General features: G+C 68.2%; 3 protein-coding genes across 3 annotated transcripts; 2 read left to right on the forward strand and 1 right to left on the reverse strand.

Annotated features, from left to right (window-relative positions):
- Nucleotides 1-743: 743 nt before the first annotated feature.
- On the reverse strand, nucleotides 744-3,694 carry BABAM1 (BRISC and BRCA1 A complex member 1). The gene is made up of 9 exons (XM_076359246.1): nucleotides 3,677-3,694; nucleotides 2,733-3,063; nucleotides 2,591-2,649; nucleotides 2,335-2,455; nucleotides 2,178-2,256; nucleotides 1,758-1,782; nucleotides 1,364-1,493; nucleotides 1,147-1,233; nucleotides 744-1,045 (listed from the first exon to the last, which is right to left on the reverse strand). Exons 2-9 carry the CDS (start codon nucleotides 3,024-3,026, stop codon nucleotides 845-847), a joined length of 996 nt encoding a protein of 331 aa, XP_076215361.1. The 5' UTR covers nucleotides 3,027-3,063; nucleotides 3,677-3,694; the 3' UTR covers nucleotides 744-844.
- Nucleotides 3,695-5,387: 1,693 nt separating this feature from the next.
- Nucleotides 5,388-9,203, forward strand: USHBP1 (USH1 protein network component harmonin binding protein 1). Its single transcript, XM_076359692.1, has 13 exons — nucleotides 5,388-5,415; nucleotides 5,537-5,664; nucleotides 5,737-5,964; nucleotides 6,041-6,151; nucleotides 6,273-6,394; nucleotides 6,507-6,647; nucleotides 6,720-6,802; nucleotides 7,195-7,330; nucleotides 7,439-7,682; nucleotides 7,876-8,067; nucleotides 8,154-8,245; nucleotides 8,341-8,463; nucleotides 9,032-9,203. The coding sequence occupies exons 1-13, from the start codon at nucleotides 5,388-5,390 to the stop codon at nucleotides 9,201-9,203; spliced, it is 1,800 nt and encodes a 599-aa protein (XP_076215807.1).
- A 6,445-nt stretch (nucleotides 9,204-15,648) lies between these two features.
- Nucleotides 15,649-22,572, forward strand: NR2F6 (nuclear receptor subfamily 2 group F member 6). Its single transcript, XM_076359245.1, has 4 exons — nucleotides 15,649-16,049; nucleotides 19,433-19,527; nucleotides 20,964-21,488; nucleotides 22,234-22,572. Exons 1-4 carry the CDS (start codon nucleotides 15,802-15,804, stop codon nucleotides 22,506-22,508), a joined length of 1,143 nt encoding a protein of 380 aa, XP_076215360.1. The 5' UTR covers nucleotides 15,649-15,801; the 3' UTR covers nucleotides 22,509-22,572.
- Nucleotides 22,573-24,972: the final 2,400 nt, after the last annotated feature.

The following is a 24,972-nucleotide window of genomic DNA, read 5'->3' on the forward strand; positions in this document are numbered from 1 at the left end:
CCCAGTGCCCCCAGTGCCACCCAGTCCCCCAGTGCCACGCACCAGTGCTCCCAGTGCTCCCAGTGCCACCCAGTGCCCTGCACCAGTGCTCCCAGTGCCCCGCACCAGTGCTCCCAGTGCCACCCAGTGCCCTGCACCAGTGCTCCCAGTGCCACCCAGTGCTCCACACCAGTGCTCCCAGTGCTCCGCACCAGTGCTCCCAGTGCCCCGCACCAGTGCTCCCAGCGCCACCCAGTGCTCCCAGTGCCCCGCACCAGTGCTCTGCACCAGTGCTCCCAGCACCACCCGGTGCCCCGCACCAGTGCTCCCAGTGCCACCCAGTGCCCCGCACCAGTGCTCCCAATGCCCTGCACCAGTGCTCCAGTGCCACCCAGTGCCCCACACCAGTGCTCCCAGCACCGCCCAGTGCCCCGCACCAGTGCTCCCAGTGCCACCCAGTGCCCCACACCAGTGCTCCCAGCACCGCCCAGTGCCCCGCACCAGTGCTCCCAGCACCGCCCAGTGCCCCTGCACCAGCACCTCCCATCACTCTGCCTCACCGTTAGTGGCAAGAGCCCCAGGGCTGCCCCGGGCACCAAGCTGCCCCTCAGGGTCCCCAGGCCAGCACCGCCGGGCACAGGACCCCCCGTCCCCACGGCCGGGGCAGGGGGGAGCACAGGGCCGGGGGGGCGACGCCACCACCCCCACCCCCCCCCGGGTTTCCGATCCCGGCGCAGGAGCCGCAGCATCAGCACAACACCCGCTCCGGAAAACGTGTCTCTCTTTCCCCCATCCCAGGTAACACCGTACGGCCACCCGCGGCAGCCCGTCGCCGGCCACCCCCCCACCCACCCCCCCCTCCGGCTCAGACGGTGGCCTCGATCTCGGGGGGCTCGTCCTCCTCCAGCAGGCTGTACGCCGCGTGGGTCTGGAAGGGCCGCTGCAGCGGGTGAGCCAGCAGCTTGGCCATGCAGTTGTGCAGCTCCACGGCCGGCCCCGTCAGCGACACCTCGTACTTGTAGTTGGTGCCTTTGGTGTCCAGGCTGCTGAAGAAGGCGTACATCTCCTGGGGGGGACACACACGGGGACGGGCAGTGCTGGCGCGGGGTGACACAGCCCCCAGCTGCGGCGAGGGGGGGGGACACACACGCCCCATCCTGCATTTACCTTCCAGCTCGTCTCGTCGTCCTTCTCCTCCACCCCATTGTGGATGTAAACCACGTCGAAGAAGAAGTAGGGGCACTGCAGCATCTTCTGCAGGACGAGAAGCCGGGAACGGTGCCGGGAGGCTCTTCCACGTGCCGGGACGGACCAGGAGCCGCCGAGCTCACCCGGGGGGGGGGGGGGGGGGGGGGGCAGACGGACGGACATGGGGGGGACCTACCTTCATGTGCTCCGACATGGAGAACTGGGGCTGGCAGCCCGGGCGGCCGAACACCAGGATGGTCCGGACCACGTAGGGCGGCGGGATGGTCTGCACGTTCTCCGTCACCGGCAGCTCGATCTTCTGCTGGCTGCGCCGGGAGGATGGAGGCGGCTCAGGGACCCCCGCGCCGCGGGCAGGGCTGCCTGCGGCTCAGGGACCGTCCCTGCCTCGTTAAAACTTAATGACGGTCTGACAGCTCTGAGCCCCCGGGACTGGGGAAGCAGCACCCACCCCGGGAGCTGTTCGGGTTAAAGGCCCGTGGCGTTTTTACAGCAAAGCAGAAAATTCGTAGCCAGGGTGGGAGCCCCGACCCCCCGCAGCGGCCCCCGCTGCCCCCCCCAGCCGTACTCACATCAGGTTGAAGAGTCCTTCCAGATCTGCAGCCCCAGGTAAGGACCGATCCTGGCACACGGACCCCTGCCCGCCCCCAGGGACATCCCGCACTCAAACCCGGCGGCTGGACACCGGGATGGACCAGGATGGGGAGAAAACACCCATAAATGGGTGTTTGGTGGGTCTGGAGGGTCCGGCGTTAAACCCTGCCTTGGGGGATTCAGGGGCCCGGTTCCACCCTCCAGCCTCAAACGCCGACACCGCTCTGTGCCGCAGCCGCCTTGGCTGTGCCGGGGAGGCCAGAGAGGCTGCGGATCTGCTGCCATCTGCAGGCAACGGGCCCGGAGGGTCCCCGCTTATGCTCGAGGGACCCTTTTTGCACCCAAGGGACCCCGTGGGGTCCTGGCCCCCTGTCCCAGCCCCACAGGCGGTGGGATACTGAACGACTTGCAGACGACGGTCTCCAGGTCGTAGAGGCAGCTGCAGACCTCGCGGGGGTCCGAGGTGAACCCTGAGAGCTGAGAGGAGTCAGGGTGAGGGAGGCGCGGAGACGTCCCCATCCCTGTCCCCGTCCCCGTCCCCGTGGCCTCGCTCACCCACGTGGCGTCGTTGTTGACCACCACCAGCGCAAACTCGTGGCACTTGTCGATCTTGTGCTTCGTCCTCACGAACATCTCGATCATCTTCTGGGAGATGTTCAGCGCGTTGGTCTTGGACCTGCCGCGGGGGCCGGAGCTCAGCGGGGATCAGCGTCGCCCCGGGCCCCAACTGCACCGGTCCCCGTGCTGGCTGGGGACGGCAGAACCGGGGTCCCCGGGGCCAGCCCAGCCGGGAGCAGCCCCCAACACTCACCCGTTGAAGGACTCCAGTTTGGGCAGAGCCATCTCCTCCGCCAGGTCCAGGCAGATGATCTGCGGGAGAGCGCCACGGCTGAGCCCCCCGCAGACCCTCACCCTGGCGTCGGGGCTGCGCCACCCTCCGTGCAGACACTCACCACCTTCTCGGGGCAGTTCACCCGCGGCGTCTTGACCTGGACCTCGGTCGGGGGCGCAGGGCCGGGCCAGGCAGTGCCGTCGGGTGCAGCCGTGCCCTGCGGGCTGTCATCGGCGCTGGCCGCCTCACCCTCCCCCTCGCTGCGGTTGCCCACGCTGGCCTGGGCGCTCAGCGCCCGGTCCTCGGCCCCCTCGGGGTTGGAGCGGGTCCTGGGCCGCGGCTCCGTTGCCTTCTCCTCCTCCTCCTCGGCGGCGCTGCCCGGCTCCGACGTGTCCATCACGCAGCCACGCTCCATGGCGGCTCCGGTGGTGCTGGGGACCGATGCCGGGTGGCTGCGGGGTGTCAGCGCTGCTGTGGCCCTGTGCCCCACGCACCCCCCCGCTCTGTGCACCCCTTGCTCACGTACCCCCTGCCCCACGCACCCCCCCCCGCTCTGTGCACCCCTTGCTCACGTACCCCCTGCCCCACGCACCCCCCCGCTCTGTGCACCCCTTGCTCACGCACCCCCTGCCCCACGCACCCCCCCGCTCTGTGCACCCCTTGCTCACGCACCCCCTGCCCCACGCACCCCCCCGCTCTGTGCACCCCTTGCTCACGCACCCCCTGCCCCACGCACCCCCCCGCTCTGTGCACCCCTTGCTCACGCACCCCCTGCCCCACGCCCCTCCCGCTCCATGCACCCATTGCTCAGATACCCCCTTCCCCACGCCCGGGGGGGGGGGGGGCCCTTGCACCGCTCGACCCCTGCCCGCGTACTCCCAGCCCCGGGCCCCCCCTGCCCCACGCGTCCCCCTGCACCCCCCCCCCCCCCAACCCCTGCACCCCCCTGCTCACGTACCCCCTGCCCCACGCACCCCCACCCCCACTTCGTGCACCCCCTGCCCACGTACCCGCGCCCCATGCAACCCTCCCGAACCCCCCCGGCACCCCCCGGCGCGCGCTCACCCGCTCCCGGCCGCACGAGCCCCGCCCGGTACCGCCCGGAAGCGGCGTCGCGCGGGGGCTGCTGGGACTTGTAGTTCCCCGGGGCCCCGCCGGGCACGTGGGGCGGGAGGGCACCCCGGCACCCTGAATGCCCGTGCGCGGCGCCCCAAACACCCATGCACCGCCCCCTGCACCCTAAGCACCCGTATACACCCTCCTGCACCCATGAACCGCCCCCTGCACCCCAAATATTCACGCACACCCCCCTGCACCCGTGCACCGCCCCCTGCACCCCACATACCCATGCACACCCCCTTGCACCCATGCACCGCCTCCTGCACCCTAAATACCCATGCACACTCTGCCGCACCCATACACCATCCCTCTGCACCCCGAATACCCATGCTCTGTCCCAGCACTCTGCCCCCCCCTGCACCCTAAATACCCCTGCAGCACCCCTTTGCACCCCAAACACCACCCTCCAGCACCTAAACACCCATGCACTGCCCACAGCACCCCATGCACTGCCCGCAACACCCCTGGGCTGGCTCCCTCCTGGCCCTGCGCACCCCAGCACCCCATGCAACGCCCTCTAGCACCCAAATGCTCATGCACACCCCTGCACCCCACCGTGTTCTGGGTGTGCCCCCCCCCCTCCAAACTCCGAGGGATGCTCGAGGATGCAAAGCTGGGTGCACCCTCCCAGCCGCGTGTGAGGGAACCCGGGCACACGGGGAGGGTCCGGCGTGAGGCCGAGGTGCCGTGGGGCAGAGCGGGGAGGGACGGTGTTGGGGGGCAGAGCCCCCCGAGACGGCTGCGTCGCCTGCCCGGGCACGGGGCAGCGCAACGGTTAAGCGCAGGAGGCTGCGCCGGGGCTGCCGAGGAAGAGGAAATCTCGGCAGGAACAAGGACAGGGAAAGGCCCAGGGCAGGGGCCGGCGGCGCAGCCCGCAGCCAACCGGGACGTGCCGGGACGTGCCGGGACGTGCCGGGAGCCCCGGCTGTGGAAGCGGGACGAGCCCTGGGGACGGGCGCTGGCTGGCGTGGGGCGTCGCGGGCAGGAGGCGGCCGGTATGGAGAAGGCAAGTGGGGTATCCCGCGGGACGGGCGCTGCCGGGGGCTGGTTCCACACAGCTGAGGGCCTCCTCGTGCCCCCCACGGGCATCCCCCAGCCCCGGGCATCCCTGGTCCCGGTGCCAGGCTCCGGTACACAATGGCGTGGCAGCACCAGGTCCTGCCCAGCCCCGGCTCCGGAGAGCGGGGCGAGGCGCTGTGGCCAGTCGGCTGGTGGCCAAAACTCATCTGTCCCCATCCCGGCAAATCCTGGCGGGTGTCAGCCCCTCCGTCCCCTGGTGCCGGCCGGGGCCAGGACGGGCAGACACCCCTGGTCCCCGCAGCCGCCACCAGGCGAGGAGGAGGATGAGGACAAGAAGGATGAGGATGAGGATGAAGATGATGATGAGGACATGGCGGGGGACACCGAAGGCATCCTGCACTATGAGGAGCACATCGCCGGGCTACTGGCGACAGTGGCCCGGCTGCACCGGAGAGCTGAGCAGCTGCAGCACCGCACGGGCAGGTACCGGCACGCGGTGGCCGCGGGACACTGGGGGCTACCACCGCCCGGCCCTCTCCATCTCTGGCCTTCGCCTCCCCGCAGGGAGGATGAGGAGGGCTGGGAGGGCACCGCCAGCCTCCCCGCTGCCAGCCCGCAGCCCCAGTGCCTCGACGGCATGCTCGACACCGCCTCCAGTCTGGAAGGTGGGTGCACCGTGCCGTGCCGTGCCGTGCCGTGCCGTGCCGTGCCATGCCGTGCCGTGCCGTGCCGGCAGCTCGCTGCCTGCTGCAGGGACCCGACCCTGGCTGTGCTCCCTCTCCCCAGCCCACGGCCCCGACCTCTTTGCGGACCTGCAGCACGCCGTGAGCTCGCTGGAGCGCGCTGTCTTCTCCCGGCACCGGCGGGCACCGGCACAGCCTGTGTCTGGCGAGGAGTGGGCACGGGCAGCCAAGGTGAGCCACACCGGTGTGGTCAGCCCAGATGCCAAGGGGATGGGCACTGGCTGACCAGCCCTGTATCCCCAGAGCCTGGAGGAGCTGGACCGAACACTGGGCTGGGCCGGGAGGGCGACGCGCCGGGGCCCGGAGGAGGGAGCGGGCGAGGGGCTGCCGGCGGAGGAGGTGGCGGTGGCGGTGGCAGCGGCGAGGAACGCAGCACTGCGGACGACCCTGGGGCGCCGGGATGAGGAGCTGAGCCGGGCCACCGCCTCGCTGCGGGCGCTGCGGGGGGAGCGTGACCGGCTGCAGCGGAAGGTGGGCACCGAGGGCACGGCAAGGGGGGGCACTGCCCTGGTGTGGCCCCCGGGGCTCAGCCCAGTGCTCGGCGCAGGTCCGGGACCTACGGGATGCTCTGTCCAGGCTGGAGGAGCTGGGGGGCTCCGGCAGCGACACCCCCGGGCTTGGCAGTCCCCCGGGGCAGGGGGAGCCCCGACTGCCCCAGGTGAGTGTGGGGCCGGGGTGGGCCGCGGCTGCGGCATGGGGGGGGCTCAGCGGGTGGGAATGCTGCCCTGGCACCGGGCTCTGCCTGCCCCGGTGCCGGGTTCTGCCTGTCTCCTCTGCAGGACCTGCCCCAGTGCGGCAGTGGCACTGAGCCCCACAGCATGCAGCCCCACGGCCCCCTCTCCCCCCAGCCCTCAGCAGGTGCCAACCGGGAGCAGGAGCAGCGGGTGCAACAGCTGCAGGGGTAAGCCGTCCCCCCCAGCCCCAGGGGCTGCCGAGCCCTCGTCGGCGGGGAAACTGAGGCATGGCACCGGGCCCCGGCCGTGCGGTTAACCGCGGGTGCCGGCGGTGCCCAGGTGCCTGGGGAGGCTGCAGGAGGTGAACCGGCAGCTGGCGGCCGCGCTGCAGGAGTGCAAGAGCGATGCGGAGCGGCTCAGCATGGTGCTGGGCCAGCACGAGTCCCGCAACACCGCCCTGCGCCTGGCCCTGCGCTGCAGGTTGGGATGGGGACGGGGACGGGGACGGGGGGACACAGCCTGCAGTGCCACACTGAGCCCCTCTCCCTGCAGCGAGCGCTGCGGGGGGGCCTATGCCGCCCTCCTCGACCTGATGCGGGCGAAGCTGGGCAGGGAGGAGGATGGTGCCCATGGCGGTGAGTGCCAGCCCGGGGGGGCTGCGGGGTGTGTGGGGGGGGTGCTGGGGGGATGCTGGGGAGTTTATGGGGAGGATGCTGGGGGTTTGCACGAGGGACGCTGGGGGATATCAGGGGGATGCAGGGAGGATGCAGAGGGGATGTAGGAGGGATGCAGCGGGATGCGCAAGGGATACGGGAGGGGTGTCAGGAGGATGTTGGGGGGGATGCAGGGAGGATGCAGGCAGACATCGAGGGGATGCAGGGAAGGTGCTGGGAGGATGCTGGGCAGATGCTTACGGATATCAGGGGGATGCAGGAAAGATGCTGGGGAACCCCAGTCCCCAGCACAGCCCCTGTGGGCACACACTGGATAAGGACGCCTGCCTGAACGCTGCCTGCCCCGTGCCTAGGAGCCGCAGGGGAGCAGAGCCCAGGGCATGGATGGGCGTCCAGCCCCATGCCGACGGAGGGGCCGCAGCTCCCAGGCCAAGCAGAGCCGGGTGGCCAGGAGGAGAGCGGGGACAGCGGCTCCCCCAGGCTGCAGAGGTACTGGGGGAGGAGAGGCGGGGGGCGCGATGCTGGGCCAGGGCTGAGCTGTCCCCGGGGTGGCACCGTGCACCCATGCCCACCCCAGCCGCGTCACCGTCCCCGCAGCATCCCGGCACCCCACGGGATGGAGGAGGGGGCCCTGCGTGAGCACATTCGCCGGCTGCGCGCGGAGCAGGTGGCCGTGGAGGCGTCCCTGCATGATGCCCCGGCGCCTGCCCGTGTCGGCGCCCGCTGCAGTGAGGACGCCCGAGCCCGGGCCGAGCAGGCGCTGCGGGATGCCAGGGCTCTCCTGCCTGGCTGGAAGCGGCCGGAAAAAGCGGAGCTGCTGCAGGACTTGGCGATGCTCAAGGTGAGATGGGGGGGGATGAATGGGGGGGGGCGGACACCTGGATCCCTCCCCGGCTCTCCGTAGGGTCCAGGCTTTGAGGAGAGCAGCTGGGAGAAGGGCAGGGGGTGATGCACGGTGGGAGGGTGTGGAGCCAGGGAGGTGGGGCCGTGCCTCAGTTTCCCCCACCTTGGCGGTGACACCACTGCCCTGCCAGGAGGCCATGGCCGACCTGAAGACACGGCTGCAGCTGGTGGAGAGGGAGAAGAGGGGCCTGGAGGTGCTGGTGGCCGGGCAGGGGCCGCGGGAGGCTGCGCTGCGCCTGGTGCTTCAGCACCTGGAGTGGGAGCGGGATGGGGGGCCTGACTGCCCCCCCAGTCCCCCCAGCAGCTCCAGCAGCAGCGAGGAGGTAAGGATCACTCCGACCTCCCCATGGGGACCCTCCCCAGGGCCGGAGGTCTCCCCAGGGATGGGACCCACACCCAGCCTCTACAGGATGCCCAAACCAGCCGGGTGGGAGCGGCGGCTCTCCGGCACCCTCCAGATCCAGAGAGGATGGGGGAAGAGCTGCTCCGTGCCCTGGCCCGGTAAGAGACCTCACCGGCGTGCTGCGGCCCCACCACAGGGAGCCGTGGCGGCACTGGGCAGCATGCCGGGCTGGCTGCCATGCGGGTGTCCTCAGGGTGGAGGAGCTGCGTGCCCGGGCGCAGGCCCTGGCGCTGTCCCTGGAGCAGAGCAGTGCCGCCAGCCGCGCGCAGCAGGCGCAGTGCGTCACCGTCACCGCTGACTTCTTCCACGCTCACAGGTGGGCAGGAGGCACCCGCTTCCCCACTGGGGGGGGGGGGGGGTGGGTGCAACGTCCCCCCGGCATGCCCCAAAAACACTGTGCCTTCCTGCATGTCCTAGATGCACATCCCCCCTGCATGCCCCAGGTGCACGGTCCCTTCCTGCACACCCCGAAACCACAGTCCCTTCTTTCACACCCCCAATGTGTGGTCCCTACCTCCATGCCCCAAAAACACAGTCCCTTCTTCCTGCACACCCCAAGAGCGCGGTCCCTTCTTGCACAGCCCCAAAACACTGTCCCATATTGCACATCCCCAGTGCGTGGTCCCTCCCGGCACACCCCAAAAACATGGTCCCTCCCTGCATAACCCCAATGCATGGTCCCTACCTGCATACCCCAAAATCGCGGTCCCTTCCTGCGTACCCCGAAAGCGTGGCCCCTTCTTGCGCATCCCTGATGCGCAGTCCCTTCCTGCACACCCCAAGAGCGTGGTCCCTTCCTGCAAACCCCAAAACCACGGTCCCTCCTGCCCTCGGTCCCCTCGGCGCCGTGCCCCGGGCCGGGATGCTGAGCGTGGCGCCCGCAGCGCGCTGGCCCTGGCGTACCGCGGCGCCCGGCGGAAGCAGGCAGCCCAGTTGCGGCGGCTGGAGGTGCAGGCAGGTGCCCTGCGCAGGCAGCACGCCCGGCGGGCGCAGGCGCTGGCCCGCAGGCTGCAGACCCTGGAGCAGGGGACGGCCGGCAGCGAGACCTGCATCTAGGGACCCCCCCCCCGTCACCCCCAAGACCCCCCGTGCCGGGAGGCGCCTGCTGTATCCGCAGGGAGAATAAACCACTGATGCTCGTGGTTCGGCCAGCCCCACCGTGGTTTGGGTTTGGGGGGCTTTGTGCTCGGGGGGGGGGGGGGGGCTCAGGCAGCCGGACCCCCAGCTCGGCTCATCCCAGCGGGGCTGGGAACAAAGGCCGTCCCCTCCCTACCGCCCCCGCTATCTCCCGGCACAGATGAAGCCATTTCGTTATCCCTGAGGTGGGATCAAAGGTGACGGCGGTGGCCGTGGCGGCCGGGGCCCCATGCATATTCAGGAGGGAAGAGGAGCAGTGACCCCGCGCCGGGGGCATCCTCGCCGCGAGGGGCAGGGGGGGGGGCCCCGGCAGCGGGGCTGCGCTGGGGGGGGGCTGCCACGGGGAGCGGGGGGGCTAAATCCGGCAGCCCGAACCCCGGCACGATGGGGCATTTGGATAGTGGGAGCTGGGCTGAGTGTGGGTCTCCGGTGGGAGAATGCGCAGGGCTGCGGGGCAGCTCAGGGCTCAGACACGCTGCAGGGTGGAAGGGAAACTGAGGCATGGAGCTATAGATAGGCTAAAATGAGGCCTGCATCTCCCCAGAGAGATCCTGCAGCAGAGTTCAAGGCTCAGCGGATCAATATCCAGAGCCGTGGTGATGGAGAGGGCGGAGAGAGGGCTGCAGGGCTGCAGGGCAGGGCTGCAGGGCAGGGCTGCGGGGCTGCAGCTCACTCCCCCGAGCTGCCCCTGCCCTCCGCCCCCGCCACCTCACTGCCAGCCGGGAGCCATCCGAAACGGGGGCAGCCCTGTGTCCCCGGAGGCGGCGGGGCTGGATCAAAGGAGAACTTCCCCAGGCCCCGGGGAGCAGCCCCGGCACGAAATGGGAGCAGCGGTGCCATGGAGCGCAGCCCTTGCAGCCACCCGCTGATCGGTGTGGCAGGCGCTGCCGGGTGCCCAGCACGGAGGGGCAAGTGCCCGCTCCCGGGGCACCGGCAGCCGACACAGATACCAGAGCGGAGGGGCTGCCTGCGCTGCCTGCTCCCAGCCCCCGTCCCTGCCTGCATCCCCTCTGCCTGGCTCCGGCAGGGACCGTGGCTCAGCTCGGTCTGTCCCGGCTCGTGGGGGGGTCCCGGGGGCCAGCGGGGCACTGTGGCGGTGGTGTGGAGGGGCTGACCCGCAGGTTGAAGGTCAGGGCTCTGCGCTCAGACCCCTTTTCAGATTCAAATGGGTTCCTGGGGGCTTTGTGCGGGGTCAGGCTCCACCGAGAGCAGCATGAAAGGGCCGGGGCGGCTTCAACCCTGGGTGCCGGGAAGAGGGGGAGGGCAGGCGGGACCCGCTGCCGCCCCCACCCTGGCTGGAGGGGTCCCCCCCTGCCACGTCCCACTGACCTCGGGGCCAGACAGGGTCCCCCCAGGGGCACCAGCGGGGAGGGGGTGCCCCGGGCTGCGACGTCCCCACCATGCCCGGTGGCTGCCGGGGCTCAGGGCAGGCTGAGGTGGCCTCGGCTCCCTGTTCCCACTGCCACGCCGGGCCCAGCCGCGCTGCCCGCCTTGGCACACCCTGAGCCTCTGCCAAGGACAGAGCGTGCCGTGAGCTCAGAGAGTGGAGCTGGGGGCCCCCAGCACCGTGCTGCCTGCCAGGCTGCCGGCACGGCATGGCACAGCATGGCACGGTGCAGCTCAGCACAGCATGGTGCAGCATGGCGTGGTGCAGCACGGCACAGTGCAGCACGGCACAGTGCAGCATGGCACGGCATGGCACGGTGCAGCACAGCACAGCATGGCACGGTGCAGTATGGCACAGCGTGGTACAGTGCAGCACGGCATGGTGCAGCACAGCACAGCATGGCACGGTGCAGCACGGCACAGCATGGCACGGTGCAGTATGGCACAGTGCAGCACGGCACAGTGCAGCATGGCACAGCATGGCACAGTGCAGCATGGCACGGTGCAGCACGGCACAGCATGGCACGATGCAGTATGGCACGGCGTGGTACAGTGCAGCACGGCACGGTGCAGCATGGCGGCTGCGGGTGGCAGGACCCCCCTGCTTTGCCCGCTGCTCACCCCCACGTGCACCCAGAAACCTGCAGCTCCCCAGGGAGGGCTCCACGTGCCAGTTCATGATTTGTAAGATGCCGCCATTCTGGCCCGCTCCCTGCCTCAGTTTCCCCTCTGTGGAGCAGCGTGGGCTGCTGGGAAACCGAGGGGCCGCAGCAAAACCCCCCGGCACCCTTGGGTAGCAGGGCCCAGTGTGGGACTGCACCCCGTTCCCTGGGAGAGCGGGTCCTGGGGGGCTGCAAAACACCATCCCGGTGGGGGCCAGGCTGTGCCGGGGGGGGGGGGGGGGGGCATGGGGGCAAAGGCAGCGGGGAGAAGCCGGGAGCGAGGGGAGCAGGCGGGGCGGGAGGATGGGTGATTCATGCCCCCCCCGGGGAGGGAGCGTCCGGCCTGGGTGGGGGCCGCTGCACGGGATCTGATATCCCGGGAATGCAGGGCAGGGAGCTGCCCTCTCTGGCGGCGGGGCGGGGGGGCCGGGGGCAAGGGTGGGCTGAGGGTGACGGGGGTCGGGTCTCCCTCAGCCCCTCTGCAGGGCTGGGGGCAAAACCGCGGCATCGGGGGACGAAACAGCCACTCCGTGGGGTGGCCGTGGGGGGCACGTGAGGGAGTGAGAGCCCGTGTGCATGTGGGTGCGGTGACCCCCGCCGCCGTTTGCACGCGCGTGTGCACCCCCGTGCGTGGGGCTGCGTGTCCCGTGCACATGCGTGTGCACTCGGTGGAGGCGTGTTTGCCGCATGGGCACGTGATGGGTGCTCCCTGCGCCGTACCGGCGTGGGCGCCCTGGGGCAGCCATGGGGCACAGGGCCGCGCCGTGGGGCAGCCGTGGGGCGCAGGGGTGCGGGGCAGCCCTACCCGGGGAGTCGAGGAGCCGCGGCACAGCCAGCCCCGGCCTCCCTTTGTCCTTCGCCTGCCGCGGCGTGGCCGTGGCTCGGCCCTGCAAGGTCACGCGCTCCCGCGGCTGCTGCGGGAGGGTCGGGACCCCCCCCAGCCATGAGGGCCCCTTCGCCCCCCCCACCCCGCCGGCTCCGGAGCGGCTCACGCCTGCCCTCGCCGCCCACAACATGCACGCACATGCCCGCACGCCCGCTGGCAGGATCCGGCCCCAGGAATGCAGCACCCTCGACTCCACGGCAAACAGGGGCTGGGGGCTCTGCAAGCTGCTCCGGGGCAGAGCGGGGCCGGATCCTGCCCGACGGCTGAAAATCAGGGGATTGACCATGCAGGGCCGTGCCCACCCCCTGCACAGCCCCAATTTGGGGTGCAGGTCCCCGTGGGGGTACGCTGGGGCCTGGGGTGGGGGGGGACACAGACAGATAGATGGGTGGTATCTATCTAAGCCCCTGGGAAGCACTGCTGCCGGCAGCTCTACGTGGGTTTGGGAATGGGCACGGCTGCCCCGCAGCCCAGAGTGCTGCTAACCGGGATGCCGGTAACCGGGTTGGGGCTGGTGGCACTGGCACTGGCACCCAGCTCTCCGGTGGTGATGGCACCCAGATCTCCGTTGGTGCTGGCACCCAGCTCTCTGGCGGCACAGCCATGAACCTGCACATTTTGGCAAGGGTTGCTCAATCGTCCTCCAGCCCAAAGGCTGCGGGGGAGCAGGGGGACACCGCTGCCACCCGTCCCCACGCTGGAGCCGGGTCCAACACCGAGCCTGGAAACCTCCCTGAGCCCCGTGGACGCCTCTGCCACGCTGGACCCTTCCCGGGGGCGTCGGGGCGGCACGAAACGCGCCGGCAGCTCCCGGCTCCCGGGGGCCCTTTTGTGCGTCGGAGTCAGCGGAGCAGCGCGAGGAAGGAGGAATTCCTCCGGAGATCAAACGCCTTCGCCAACTGGACACCGATGTCAAAACAAACCCGGCTCCCACCGCGGGGCCGGGAGCCGCGCGGGGGAGAAGATCCAATTTCCTCCTTTGTTCCTGGATTATTATTTTTTGCAGGGGGCGAGGAGGCGGGGGAGCGGCAGGGAAAGGGCCATAAATCACGGCCTGACAGAAGAGAAAGGAGAAACGGGGCCAGCTGCAGGTGGGGGTGACACCCCCCTGCCCGGACTGGGACCCCCCCCGAGCCCAGCCCCTTTCCAGACAGCTCTGCCGGGCGCTGCTCCCAGACCGCGGCAGCCCTGCGGCATCGGCCCTGTGCGCAGCCCTTGCCGGGCACCTCGGCACAGCCGTGTTAGCAGGTACCTGGTGAGCAGAGATCCCTCCAGACAGGAGGAAATGGAGGTTTTATTTATGGCCGGAGCTGTAATCCATCCACCTCTGCTGCACCCCAGCTCCAGGCTCGGTGCTTTGCTGGGGTTTTTTATATCCAGCCCGCTTTGCTTCGCCTTTCCCTTAACCCCGATGGAGACGCTGGCCCCGGCGCGTGGGTTGGGAATGCCAAGGACGGCGGCATGAGGCGCCGCGAAGGTCCTGGCCAACGCTTGGTCCAAGCCTGTCCCTGCAGTGTGGGCATCGCCAGCCGCTCCACTCAGCATCAGCATCCTCACCCGGCCCGAGCTGGGACCGCGGCGTGGTGTCCCCCATGGGGACAGGCCCGCCCCGAGGGCACGCCGGGGGGGGACAGGGGTGCATGGGGGGCACCCAGCCCGCTCGTGCCCCGGCTCCGCGCCCTGCCCGTCGGACTTTGCCCCTGAAGTCAAGGTGAAAGGCACGCTGCCGGGAGACACCGAGGCCGCCACGGCATGGCCAGGAGGAGAGTTTGGCCCCTAGGTGAAAGGCGAAGGCAGGGCGATATCGCGGGGCTGCTCCCGGGTCAAGCACCTTTCTGCACAGTTTATTTCTTCGTTAATGATTAACAGGGCAGCAGCAGGCGGGCGCTGCGCGCCCACAGCCGGCACCCCAGCCGCCCCTTCTTCTGGGGCCGGCCGACGAGCTCTTACGGGTCCGACTTGATTAACCACATTACAAACGGATTTTACGGGGCTGCAGGCAGCCAGTCCCCGGCCGCATCCAGCCCTTCGCCCCATCCCAGGGGCTGCGCAGAGTGGTGGTACCCAAGGGACCCTGGGTGCCACAGGAGCACCCCACGGCACGGCCCCGGCCCTCCTGCCCCGCACGAGACGGGGAGCTGCGGCCTCGTGCTGTTTGCGGTAATTAAAGATCCCGCTGGGGCTGTCGGCAAGAGGAGGGGATTGCCGATGCCGGCAGCTTGGCCACAGGCCAGGCGTGGGGAATCGCTTCCCATCCTCCCGCCGCGGCCCCCGCAGCCCCGAATGGCGTCACACCGCACCGTGACGTAGCGGCCAAGCTCTGCCCGTGCGTGGCAGGGCTGCAGCGGGGTTCGGTCCCTGTCCCCGAGGGGACCCCGGTGCTTGGTGGCGAATCCGACCGTTGCCGCACCCTGCAGCTCAGAGGTCACTTGCTGGGGGGAGGACAAGGACCGCAGCCGTAACCGCAGCCCACAGCGTGGCATGGCCCTGCCACGGGCTCCCGGTGCAGCCCTGGGCAGCGCGAGGTGCCGAGCGCTCCCGGGGCCAGCAAAGGGCTCTGGTCCCCAAGGGGCATCGGGCGGGGGGGGGGGGGGGGGGGCACCTCCGGCCACCTCCGCTGGCCAAACCGCCTGCTCCATCGCGGTGGCCAGGCCACGGCATCGCCCTGCCCGTTCCCCGCCCCTGCCCGGCACCGCACCGGGGCCATGCCCGCCTCCGCCACAACCGGTACCACCGGCCCACGGAGCCGCCCAGCGCTTGCCGTGCCCGGCCCCGGCCACCGACCCGGCCCTGCCCGCTCCGGTGCGGTGCGGTGCGGTGCGGTGCGGCGGGGCTGCCTGCCCGGCTTCCCCCACCCCCCCCCCGGCCCCGGCTCGGCGGGGGCGGGGGGCGGCGGGGGCGGCCCGGTGCGGCGGCGGGGCCGGGGCCGGGGCCGGGGCAGGACCCGGCGGGCGGCGAGCGGAAGGGGAGGAGGACGGGGAGGAGCATCCAGGGCGGCCACCGCGGCAGCGGCTGAACTTTGCTCTTTCGCGGGAGGCGGGGAGAGCCCCGGGGCTCGGCGGAGCGGGTCCCGCCGGACCCGGACCGGGCTGCATGCAGCGGCGGCGGCGGCGGGGCCCGTAGGGGCGAGGGCGGGCCGGGCCGGGGCAGCGCCGCCTCCTCCTCCTCCTCCTCCTCCTCCTCCTCCTTCTTCCCTGCCGGTGCCGCGGAGCGGAGGAGCCACCGGGGGCGGGCAGCGGCGGCCCCCGCATGCGGCCGAGCCCCGGGGCGGCCGCCGCGCCCGGAGCCGCCGCGCCCCGCGGGGGGATGCGCCGCGCCGCGCCCCGCTCCCGCCGCCGCAAAGTTTCCGCGGGGCCCCCCCGTTAACGGGGGTGGGGGGGGTGGGGGGGTGAGGGGGGGAGGGAGCCCTGGGATAGGGAGGGGGGGAAACCCAAAAAAAAAAAAAACCCACCCTAAAAATCCCAAACCGGCCGCCACCCCCCAAAAACTTGCTTAACTCGTTCCGGGAGGCGCCGGGCGCCGCGCACCGGGCGCCGCTCCATGCAGCGGCGGGGCCGGCGCTAAGCCCCGGGGCCGCGGAGCCATGGCCATGGTGGCCGGCGGCTGGGGCGAGCCCAACGGCGGCGGCGGCGGCGGCGGGGAGGAGGCGGCGTCCCCGGCGGGCGGCGGCAGCGACGCGGAGCACGGCGAGGAGGAGCGGGCCGGGGCGCCGGTGGACTGCGTGGTGTGCGGGGACAAGTCCAGCGGGAAACACTACGGGGTCTTCACCTGCGAGGGCTGCAAGAGCTTCTTCAAGCGCAGCATCCGCAGGAACCTCAGCTACACCTGCAGGTAGGGGCTGGGGGACCGGCGGGGGGGCTCGGCGGGGGCCCCGGGGGTGGCAGAGCCCTGGCACGGTTGCAGCTCTAAGGGTGGCCCCCGGTGCAGGTTCCCGGTGGCCCTCGGTGCGGCTCCCCGGTGGCCCCGGTGCGGGTCCCCAGCGTGGCTCTGCAGTGGCCCCCGTGCAGCTCCGCGCTGGCCCTGCCGTGGCTGCTCGCTGGCCCCGCCGCAGCACTAACGGGGGGCCCCCGGTTGCAGCACGGGGTCCCTCCGTGCTCTGCACCCCACATAAGCAGCCCCTCTGTCCGGCGCATCCCCAGCCCCCGGAGGGATGGATGCCCTGGCTGCTTCGTCCCCTGGGCGGTGGGGCACAGCCAGTGTCCGGGTCCTCGTCATCGCCCGGCTCTGCTCCGGCATTAATTGCCGTTCCAGGCTAATGCCTGAAAACGCGCCGTGGCTGTGAGTCACTTTGGTCACGGCCGCTCTACCCGGAGAAAGCACCAGTGCGGCAGCAAGTATAATTTTAACCGGAGGTGTCAACAGCCCGGCGTGCTGCGGGCGCTGATCTGGTGAGATGCCGGGGAGAGGGGCTGCAGCCCCCGCCGGTGCCCACGCTCGGGCCAGCGCTGCAGTAGATCCGGGCCCACCAGCAGGACCAGGATACGACCCCTGCGAAGTTTGGAGCTGCAAATAACTCTGGAGTTTCTGTTGGGCTCGAAACGAGCGTCGGGCTGGCTGGCACGCGTGGGGGACCCCCGGCCCTGGGCTGTTCCCAGGGAGGTAAATGTGTATATAGGGGCCCATTCGCAGGTCTGGATCCACGTGCAAGCACTCCCAGGGGTGTTTGCTAAACCAGTGAGGGTGCTGCGAGGATGGCACCCGCATCCTGGCCTTGGGCACCCCACAGGCAGGCTGGGAGAGGGGCACCCCACCTCTGCACCCTGCTTTCTCCCCGCCCAAGGGGGGCCGGCTGCTTCGAGCATCGTCTCGTGGTGCTGAGACGCCGCGGGAAGGGAAGGGGCAGCGCTGCTCCTGCAGCGGGAGCCGTCTCCGAGCCGCCTTGCTCTCGTTTGGGCGGCCTAGATTCGTCCTCCCCCATGCGCAGCATCTCCTCTCCTGGCAGCTCCCGGCACTGGCGCTGCCGGGTCCCGGCTGACGTCAGTCGAGCCACTCGTGGCCGTGGAGCTGCCGGCGTGGGGCAGGGTTCAGTTCCTGTTACCCCCCTGGTCCTGCAGCATCCTCCCCATCGCCTGCCGTGGATGCAGCATGTGCGGATGCAGCGTGTGCATCATCCCTGGCCCTGCCTCAGTTTCCCCATCTGATCAGCAGGATCTGATCAGCAGACTCAGCCGAGCGGCTGCTCAGGATTAATGATTTGAAGATGGGGAAATACATATGGCTTTTGAGAAATTCCAGTTTCCTGGAACAAAGGAAAGGCCACATCAGGGCTCCCCGGGAGAGGGACGGACTCTGCGTCCCAGATGCCACTTAGGTTGCAGCGGTGATGGAGGGGCTACGAGCATCCAAGATTTTATCCCGTGCTCGTCACTGGTATCTGGGCGCCTACTTCAGGTGTTTGGGGGTTTTTCCCCCCCTCTGTGCTGGGAAGTGATTTGGTGCAGTGGAAAAATGTTGGTTTTCCAAGTAGGGAGTGAAGTGTTGGAGGGGCCGGGAACAATGCTCCCCTGGCAGCCCTGGCATCTGCTTTGTTCAAGGAGTCAAAAGCAGTATCAAGCCAAGATTGCTCTAATTTGAATATTAAAAGTGAGTTGGATTCAGTTTAGTTCTTGCACTAAATAATTACATGTTCTAATTACATAATTAGCACAGTATACGCCTTTTGTATTCTCACAGTTTCCCAGGTCGCTGCAGCCTATCAGTTGGGAAACTTGCTACGAGCCGCTGGCGGGAGCTGAGATGAATTTTGGGTTTTCCTGGTGGTGGTGGTGGGGACGGTGCCCTGAGGCCACGGTGAGGGTCAGCCAGGCCCCCGCCGGGAGGTTCGGCCGCGGTGCCGGGAGCTTTGCCCCCGCCACGGTGCAGACGGCTGATGAAGATGTAACCTGACGTTTTGATTAGCTATCGCTTCTCCGCTGGAATAACTTTTTATCAGCAACACATTTTAAAATGTGCTAAGCGCAGTGGTGATGTTCGGGGTGAATTAATTCCGGTTTGAGCGCGGTGGGAATCCCTGCTTGTCTCGTCTCTGGAGTCGTGTAGGGATGAAGAGATTCATGTCAGGATTCCCAGGCAGAGCCGAGCTGCTGCCGGACGCCAGCGCGACCCGGCCCTGCCTGCACTTTCCTGGCTGCTGCTTTATACGCCTTAATTTATCGCTGTTTTGCTGATAACCCCCTTTCCTCCCCGTTCGCTGCGACAGCCTTCGGGTGGGATGCGAGCGCCCGGTGTCGCCCGTGCCTCACTGCATCACTCGGCCGTGTGGGGACCGTGAGCGCGAGTGGCCCCTGGGAATTGGGGCTGGGGGGTTTGGACACTAATGATACCCTTTGGGAATGTCTCTCGCAGCCTGTCCCGGCGTGTCGCTCCCCACGATGCCGCAGGAGCAGCGGTCGGCGGCTGGCTTTGGTGGTGGCCGGTACCATGCATGGTGCAGGGGCTGCCTGGTGCCCGCGGCTCCTTGCCTGGGGCAGGACCCGTGTGCCAGGGGGTGGGCGCGACCCCCTTTGCAGGCTCCAAGGTTGCTTGGGGGGGAAAGCATCCCTCCGGCCCGTGCAGACCCCGCACTGGGGCTGGAGGCATGTGCACCGCTGCTCCAGAGCCGTAGGGTTTTGCTTTGCCATGCTCGCAGGGTCCGGTTGAGGCCAGACCGGAGCATGGAGGATGCGGGGCCATGCCACCGCCATGGGGGACACCCACAAGCGTTCGGTGCCCGAGGGGTCGCAGACTCAGCACCGCGGGGGCAGCCCCAGCCCTGTAGGAAATAGTTGAAATTCCTCGCACGTCTGGCGGTGAGGCTGGGGGCTGTTCCGCCGCTTCCCCCCCCCCCCCCCCCCCCACGTGCCGGGACACGGGGCATCGCTCCCCAGCACCCATCCCTACACGTCCCTGAGGATGGGAGCCCCGTGCCCCAGGGGTCTCTCCAGCTTTCCTACGGCCCTGGGCATCGCTGGCAACACGAACTGGCAGCCCCTGCTGTAGGAAATCGCTCTGTTTCCATAGCATCTGAGTGCCGCCTGGGAGCACCTGTGTCTGCATGCCGGGGGCCGGCGTGGCACAACCATGGCCGGCGCAGAGGGGGCCGCGCTCAGAGGTGAAGGGCTTTGCCCAAGGGCGGCGGGGATGTGGGTGGCGGAGCAGCTCAGCGGGGTGCAGGGACCCCCGGCGGCATCGCATCGCTCCTCCCCGGCACCTCATCTGCCCGGTCCTGCCCGCAGGTCCAACCGCGACTGCCAGATCGACCAGCACCACCGCAACCAATGCCAGTACTGCCGCCTGAAGAAGTGTTTCCGCGTGGGCATGAGGAAGGAAGGTAAGACCAACATCACGGGGATGGTTCCTGAGGGGTCCCGGTGAACCCCACCACTGCAGTGTGGGGCTGCTGCAGTGCCGGCTGAGGGCTCCCGGTGCCTGCTCTGCTCCCGGGCTGCCCGTGCCCGTTCTGCTCCCGCTGTGGCTGGGTGCTCTCCCACCTCTCCAGGAACCCGGTTTGCAGCAAAACCCCCCATTTGCCCCTTTTTTTTTTTTTTTTCCTCCTTGAATCGCCCTCGGTGCCGGCAGTGCAGGTGGTGTTTGTTTGGAAAAGCCAGAGCCTTGAGCTGATAAGGTGACACACCTGGAGCCGGGACAGCCCCAGTGCCCCAGGCACGGTGGAGGTCGGCTGGGACGGGCTCCCGGCATGGCCGGAGCCATGCAAATCCCCAGGCGGCTTTCTGCTTGCTGCCCGTCGCCCAGGGGTGCGAACCCCAAAATGCTTCTCAGGCAGCTGCGAATGGGACGAAGGGTCGAGCCCGAAGCAGAGCTGGGATCTCAAATCCCCGCGGCAGGATGGGGCTGTGCCAAGGCACACGCGGGGATGGAGATGCCGGGGGCTTGGCGCAGGCTCTGCTGCGGTGCCGGGGCTGCTCAGCGGCAGGTGGCATTAATGCGAGGAGCAAGGGGGGGGGAAGGATACTGGAAGCAGGACAGTAATTCCCTCCTTTCCGGAGGAGTCGAGATGGCATTATTGCCACTTAGCATGATTTAGAGCTCTCATTTAAGTGGCTCATGAACAGCCCATAAATTAATTACTAGGGACTGAGCAAATAGTGGGCGCTAATGGGAGAGGGGGGGAGCTGAAAAATGGCTCTCCCTGAACGCAATTAGGAGGGGGAGTGCCCCAGGGTTAACGATGCTTCCAAGATGGACGTTTTATTTGCAAATAAATGATTGCCGCCATGTGATGACCTTGGGTAGCAATCGCCCTGCTCCACTGCAGCCAGCATGGGGGGGGGGGGGGGCGGCGGTGCGTGGTGCCGGCAGGGCACCCGGTCTGGCACGGCATGGCCGGAGCTGCGGCCGCTCCTGCGCCGGGTCCTCGCAAAGGAGGAGGTGGCATGGACGCTGTCCCAGCCTGGCTGCTGGTCAGAGGCCGTGGCCGAGCTGCGGCACCGGCAGCCTGGGAGCTGCTGGTGAATCACCGGGATGCTAAATAGATTAGTGTAGCTCTTGCAGGCACCTCGCCGGCGGGCGCAGCGGGTGGCACGCACGCACCACCTCCCTCTCCCCGAGCGCCTGAAAGCCGCCCATTGTTTCCCTGGGGTGGCAGGATCTGGGGATGCCGGGATGCCGAGTGGGTGGGGGGAGCATCCCCATCCATCCTCGCCCTGCATGGGGCAGAGGGAACCCCACATGCCCCCCGGGAGCGGGATGGGGGATGCAGCAGGGTACAGAAGCAGGCAGACGCTTCCTCTCTCCTCTCCCCCCTAGCCGTGCAGCGGGGCCGGATCCCCCCCACCCACTCCAGCACCAGCCCCAACACCATGCCCAGCGGGGAATACTTCAACGGGCAGCCGGTGTCGGAGCTCATCTCGCAGCTGCTGCGGGCTGAGCCCTACCCTGCCGCCCGCTATGGCTCACAGTACGCGCAGCAGGGCAGCGTCATGGGCATCGACAACATCTGCGAGCTGGCTGCCCGCCTCCTCTTCAGCACGGTGGAATGGGCCCGGAACATCCCCTTCTTCCCCGAGCTGCCCGTCTCCGACCAAGTGGCACTGCTACGGCTCAGCTGGAGCGAGCTCTTCGTCCTCAACGCGGCGCAGTCGGCGTTGCCGCTGCACATGGCCCCGCTGCTGGCCGCCGCCGGCTTCCACGCCTCCCCCATGTCGGCCGACCGTGTCGTCTCCTTCATGGACCAGATCCGCATCTTTCAGGACCAGGTGGAGAAGCTCAACCGGCTCCAGGTGGACTCGGCCGAGTACAGCTGCCTCAAAGCCATCGCGCTCTTCACGCCGGGTAGGTTGGTGTCGCGACCGGGCTCTGTCCTCATCTCCGCCCCATGGAGCCGTGAGCCCCCAGGGAGCATCTGCCTCCCGTTTCCCTGGGGGTTCAGGGTCCAGAGAGCATCATGTGGCTCTCGGGGGTGGTGGTGGTGGGGGGGTGGCAGAGGTTCCTTGTGTCCCAGCACTTCTCCACCATGGTTTGCAGCATCCCAGCTCATCCATCTGGGCACAGGGCTGAGCTTCCCTGAGTTGAGTGGTTAAACATTGGAACAGGCTGCCCGGGGAAGTGGTTGAGTCCCCATCCCTGGAAGTATTTAAAAGACGTGTAGATGAGGCACTGAGGGACATGGTTTAGTGGGCATGGGGGTGTTGGGTCGACGGTTGGACTTGATGATCTTAGAGGTCTTTTCCAGCCGTAATGATTCTATGATTCTGTGATTCCCCGGGGCAATAGGAACGAGACCTGCAGTAACACAAATACCCCCCTATGCACCAGGGGGGTTTGGGGAGCCCTGTCCCTCGGTCCGTCCATGCTCATCTCATGCCACAGAGGTGCCTGGTCCTTCCTGGCGGGGATGGGCCTGCAGCAGCCCTTTGCAGCCGGAGCGGCGGCGCTGCAGCCAGCTGCATCCCTTAATTTGGCAAGGAGAGCAGCCAGGCAGGAGCTTGGCCAGTCGGGGAGAGGGGCGGGAGGGCTCGCTGGGGATATCGGGGGGGGTTCCGACCGCTGACCCGTCTCCATCCCACCCCTCTTGCAGACGCCTGCGGCCTCTCGGACCCGGCGCACGTGGAGAGCTTGCAGGAGAAGGCGCAGGTGGCCCTCACCGAGTACGTGCGCTCACAGTATCCCTCGCAGCCCCAGCGCTTCGGCCGGCTCCTGCTGCGGCTGCCGGCTCTCCGGGCTGTGCCCGCCGCCCTCATCTCCCAGCTCTTCTTCATGAGGCTGGTGGGGAAGACACCCATCGAAACACTAATCAGGGACATGCTGCTGTCTGGGAGCACCTTCAACTGGCCCTACGGGACGGGGCAGTAGGGGACAGAGCCTCTCCCCCCGGGACACCCTGGGGACCCCCAGCAGCTGGACCCGGATTCCCTCCAGCGCCCTGAGACGGTGCTGTCCCTGGGGAGCCCCGAACTGCGCCGGTCCCCAGCCCCACAGCTGTCTTGTAGCTCATCCGTCCGCCGCAGCTGCCCCCAAAAGCAGCGGGGTCGCAGCTTTGTCCTCCTAAACCCGAAGGTACTGGCCGTGCCACCGCTGTCGGACACTCAACTCTTCCGTACCCCCGTGAAGCGGAGCTCCCTGGCCTCCCCCGGGGACCTTGGAGCATCCCCAGGGCTGGTCCCTTGCTCTGCCCCTGTGTCGGAGCTGGGCTGCAGCCCAGGGAGGGGGACGCCGTCCTCTGGCTGCCCCTCCAAATCTGAAGTTCAGATGGCGGGAGGCTGGGACAGGAGGTGATGGGAGGTGGGACTGGCCGGGCTGGGTTGTGGGGGGGCTGCCGGCTGCACAGAGCCATCCTCTGGGGGGTCCTGCTGCAGGACCCCATGCCTCTGCCCCCCACCCAGCCCTGGCAATTGTGGAAAAAGGGTCATTTTAAAGCCCCTTTGTGCCCTGCCCAGGGGCTGCCTCTGCCCGGCCGGGCCATATCCAGCCTCAAGGACTGAAGCACTGAGCTTGGATCAGCCCCTTTTTGGGGACCGGGCTTGTCCATGCCTGGTCCCAGCCCCCTCCCTGCACTTTCCACTGAAGCATCTCCGCTGTTGGGGCATGGGGGGTACAGGGGAGGGGATTGGGGGTACATGGGAGGAGATGGGGGTACACAGGCAGCTGACCGGGGCTGTGCACCATGCAGGGTGCAAACCAAATGGTCCTTTTTGGGTGCTGCACAGCATCCAGCCCAGCCCTCCTCCGCTGCCTTGCTTGGTGCTTTGACACCCCACCCCACCCCCCGGGGCTGGATCCAGCACCCACCACCGTCCCCACACTGGGGAAGACGGGTGCCAGCATCCCCCTGCCCACGCTCGCCATGTTCCTGTGCCTCACTATTTTTTTTAAGCCAGGTTTGGGGGAGAGGAAGACTTTGGGGGGACCAAAATCTGGCTGGAAAGGGGTGATGCTGCTGGGGGGGGGGGGGGGGGGCATGTCCTTGTCCCCAGGGCTGAGCTGTGCTGGAGGAAGGGACATATGGTGGGGCAGAGCCACCTCGGAGGGATGGGGGCTGCCCCGTGGCCTCCGACACGGTGCCGGCGGGACCGCCGGCGCAGGATCCAAGGCCGGGGGCATCCCCCCAGGCTCTGCTTCTCAGGGGTATCCACCGTGCAAACAGACGGAGGCAGGATTAGCCGGGGATTTGTCATTTAGATTGATTCACTGAAAATATAATCCTTGTTCAATGATACTAAAATTAACTGAAGTCAATAAAAGATGTTTCTTACAATGCTGGGGATCGAGTGAGTGGGGAAAGGGGCTTATCCTGCAGCGATGCTGAAGCCCACCCCAGGGTGAAGGGGTGATGAAGCAGAGTGGGAGATAAGGTCCCAAAAAATTAAGCTCCCTATAAGAAACCTAAAATTGGATTTTTTTTTTTTGGAAGTCCTGGGGATTTGGGGGGGTGGGGGGGGCCCTGTGTGATGTTCTTCAATGCAGGGGTCCCTCAGGAATAAATCCTGTTGCCTGAGGTCTGCTGGGGAAGAACTGGGCCAGCAGCATGAAGGGGCGCAGGAGCCAGCACAGAGGTTTGTACTTGGTCTTTGGCGAGCAAGGTGGGGGATTTGGGGTTCCCCTCCAAGGTGAGCGGTTTGGAGGTCGTCTGTGTCCCCCCCAAGGTAGGATTTTGGGGTTCTTCCCATCTTGAAGGGGCTGGGAGTGCAGTGCTGTGTTTGCCCTGCGTGGGTGGGATGCTGATGAGTCTGGGCAGCATCGGTCCCCGTTCCATGGCTGGACCAGCCTCGGAGGGGGGGATGCGGGGTGTCCCGGTGTGGGGTCCGGGCAGCGTGGCGGCAGCTGGGGGTGTGGGGGCTGCCCCAGAGGCTGCAGCCACTTCCCACAGCCCACGCAGGGTTGGGGGTGCAGGATCCATGCGGCACCCATCATACTCAGGGCTTGGGGCAGGATCCACACGGCCCCACAGGGATGTCGGCTCCACGGGGACCGGGAAGCGCCGCGGCTGTGCCAGGGCGGCTGTGCATGGGGACAGCCCCGCGTCCAGCCTGGACCACCACCCACCAGAGGTACCACTCCCACTCCTGGCCCCACCGTGGCCCCTTTCACTCTGGCACTGATTTAAAATCAATAGATACAGTTTATTTATTTAAAAAAAAAAAAAAAAAAGTTACACAGTTTTGGCCAGTTCCTTATAAAATATCACACCTGCCCCGGGCTGCTCCCAAAAGGCAGCCCCAGCCCCAGGGGCTCAGGGGATGCAGGGCTCTGACCGCCCCCCCCCCCCGGGTACCCAGCCAAGGGATCCTCTGCCCTGTCCAGCCCGGGCGGCAGATCC

The sequence above is a fragment of the Aptenodytes patagonicus genome, chromosome 25 (genome assembly GCF_965638725.1).
Source record: "Aptenodytes patagonicus chromosome 25, bAptPat1.pri.cur, whole genome shotgun sequence".
Classification (NCBI taxonomy): domain Eukaryota; kingdom Metazoa; phylum Chordata; class Aves; order Sphenisciformes; family Spheniscidae; genus Aptenodytes; species Aptenodytes patagonicus.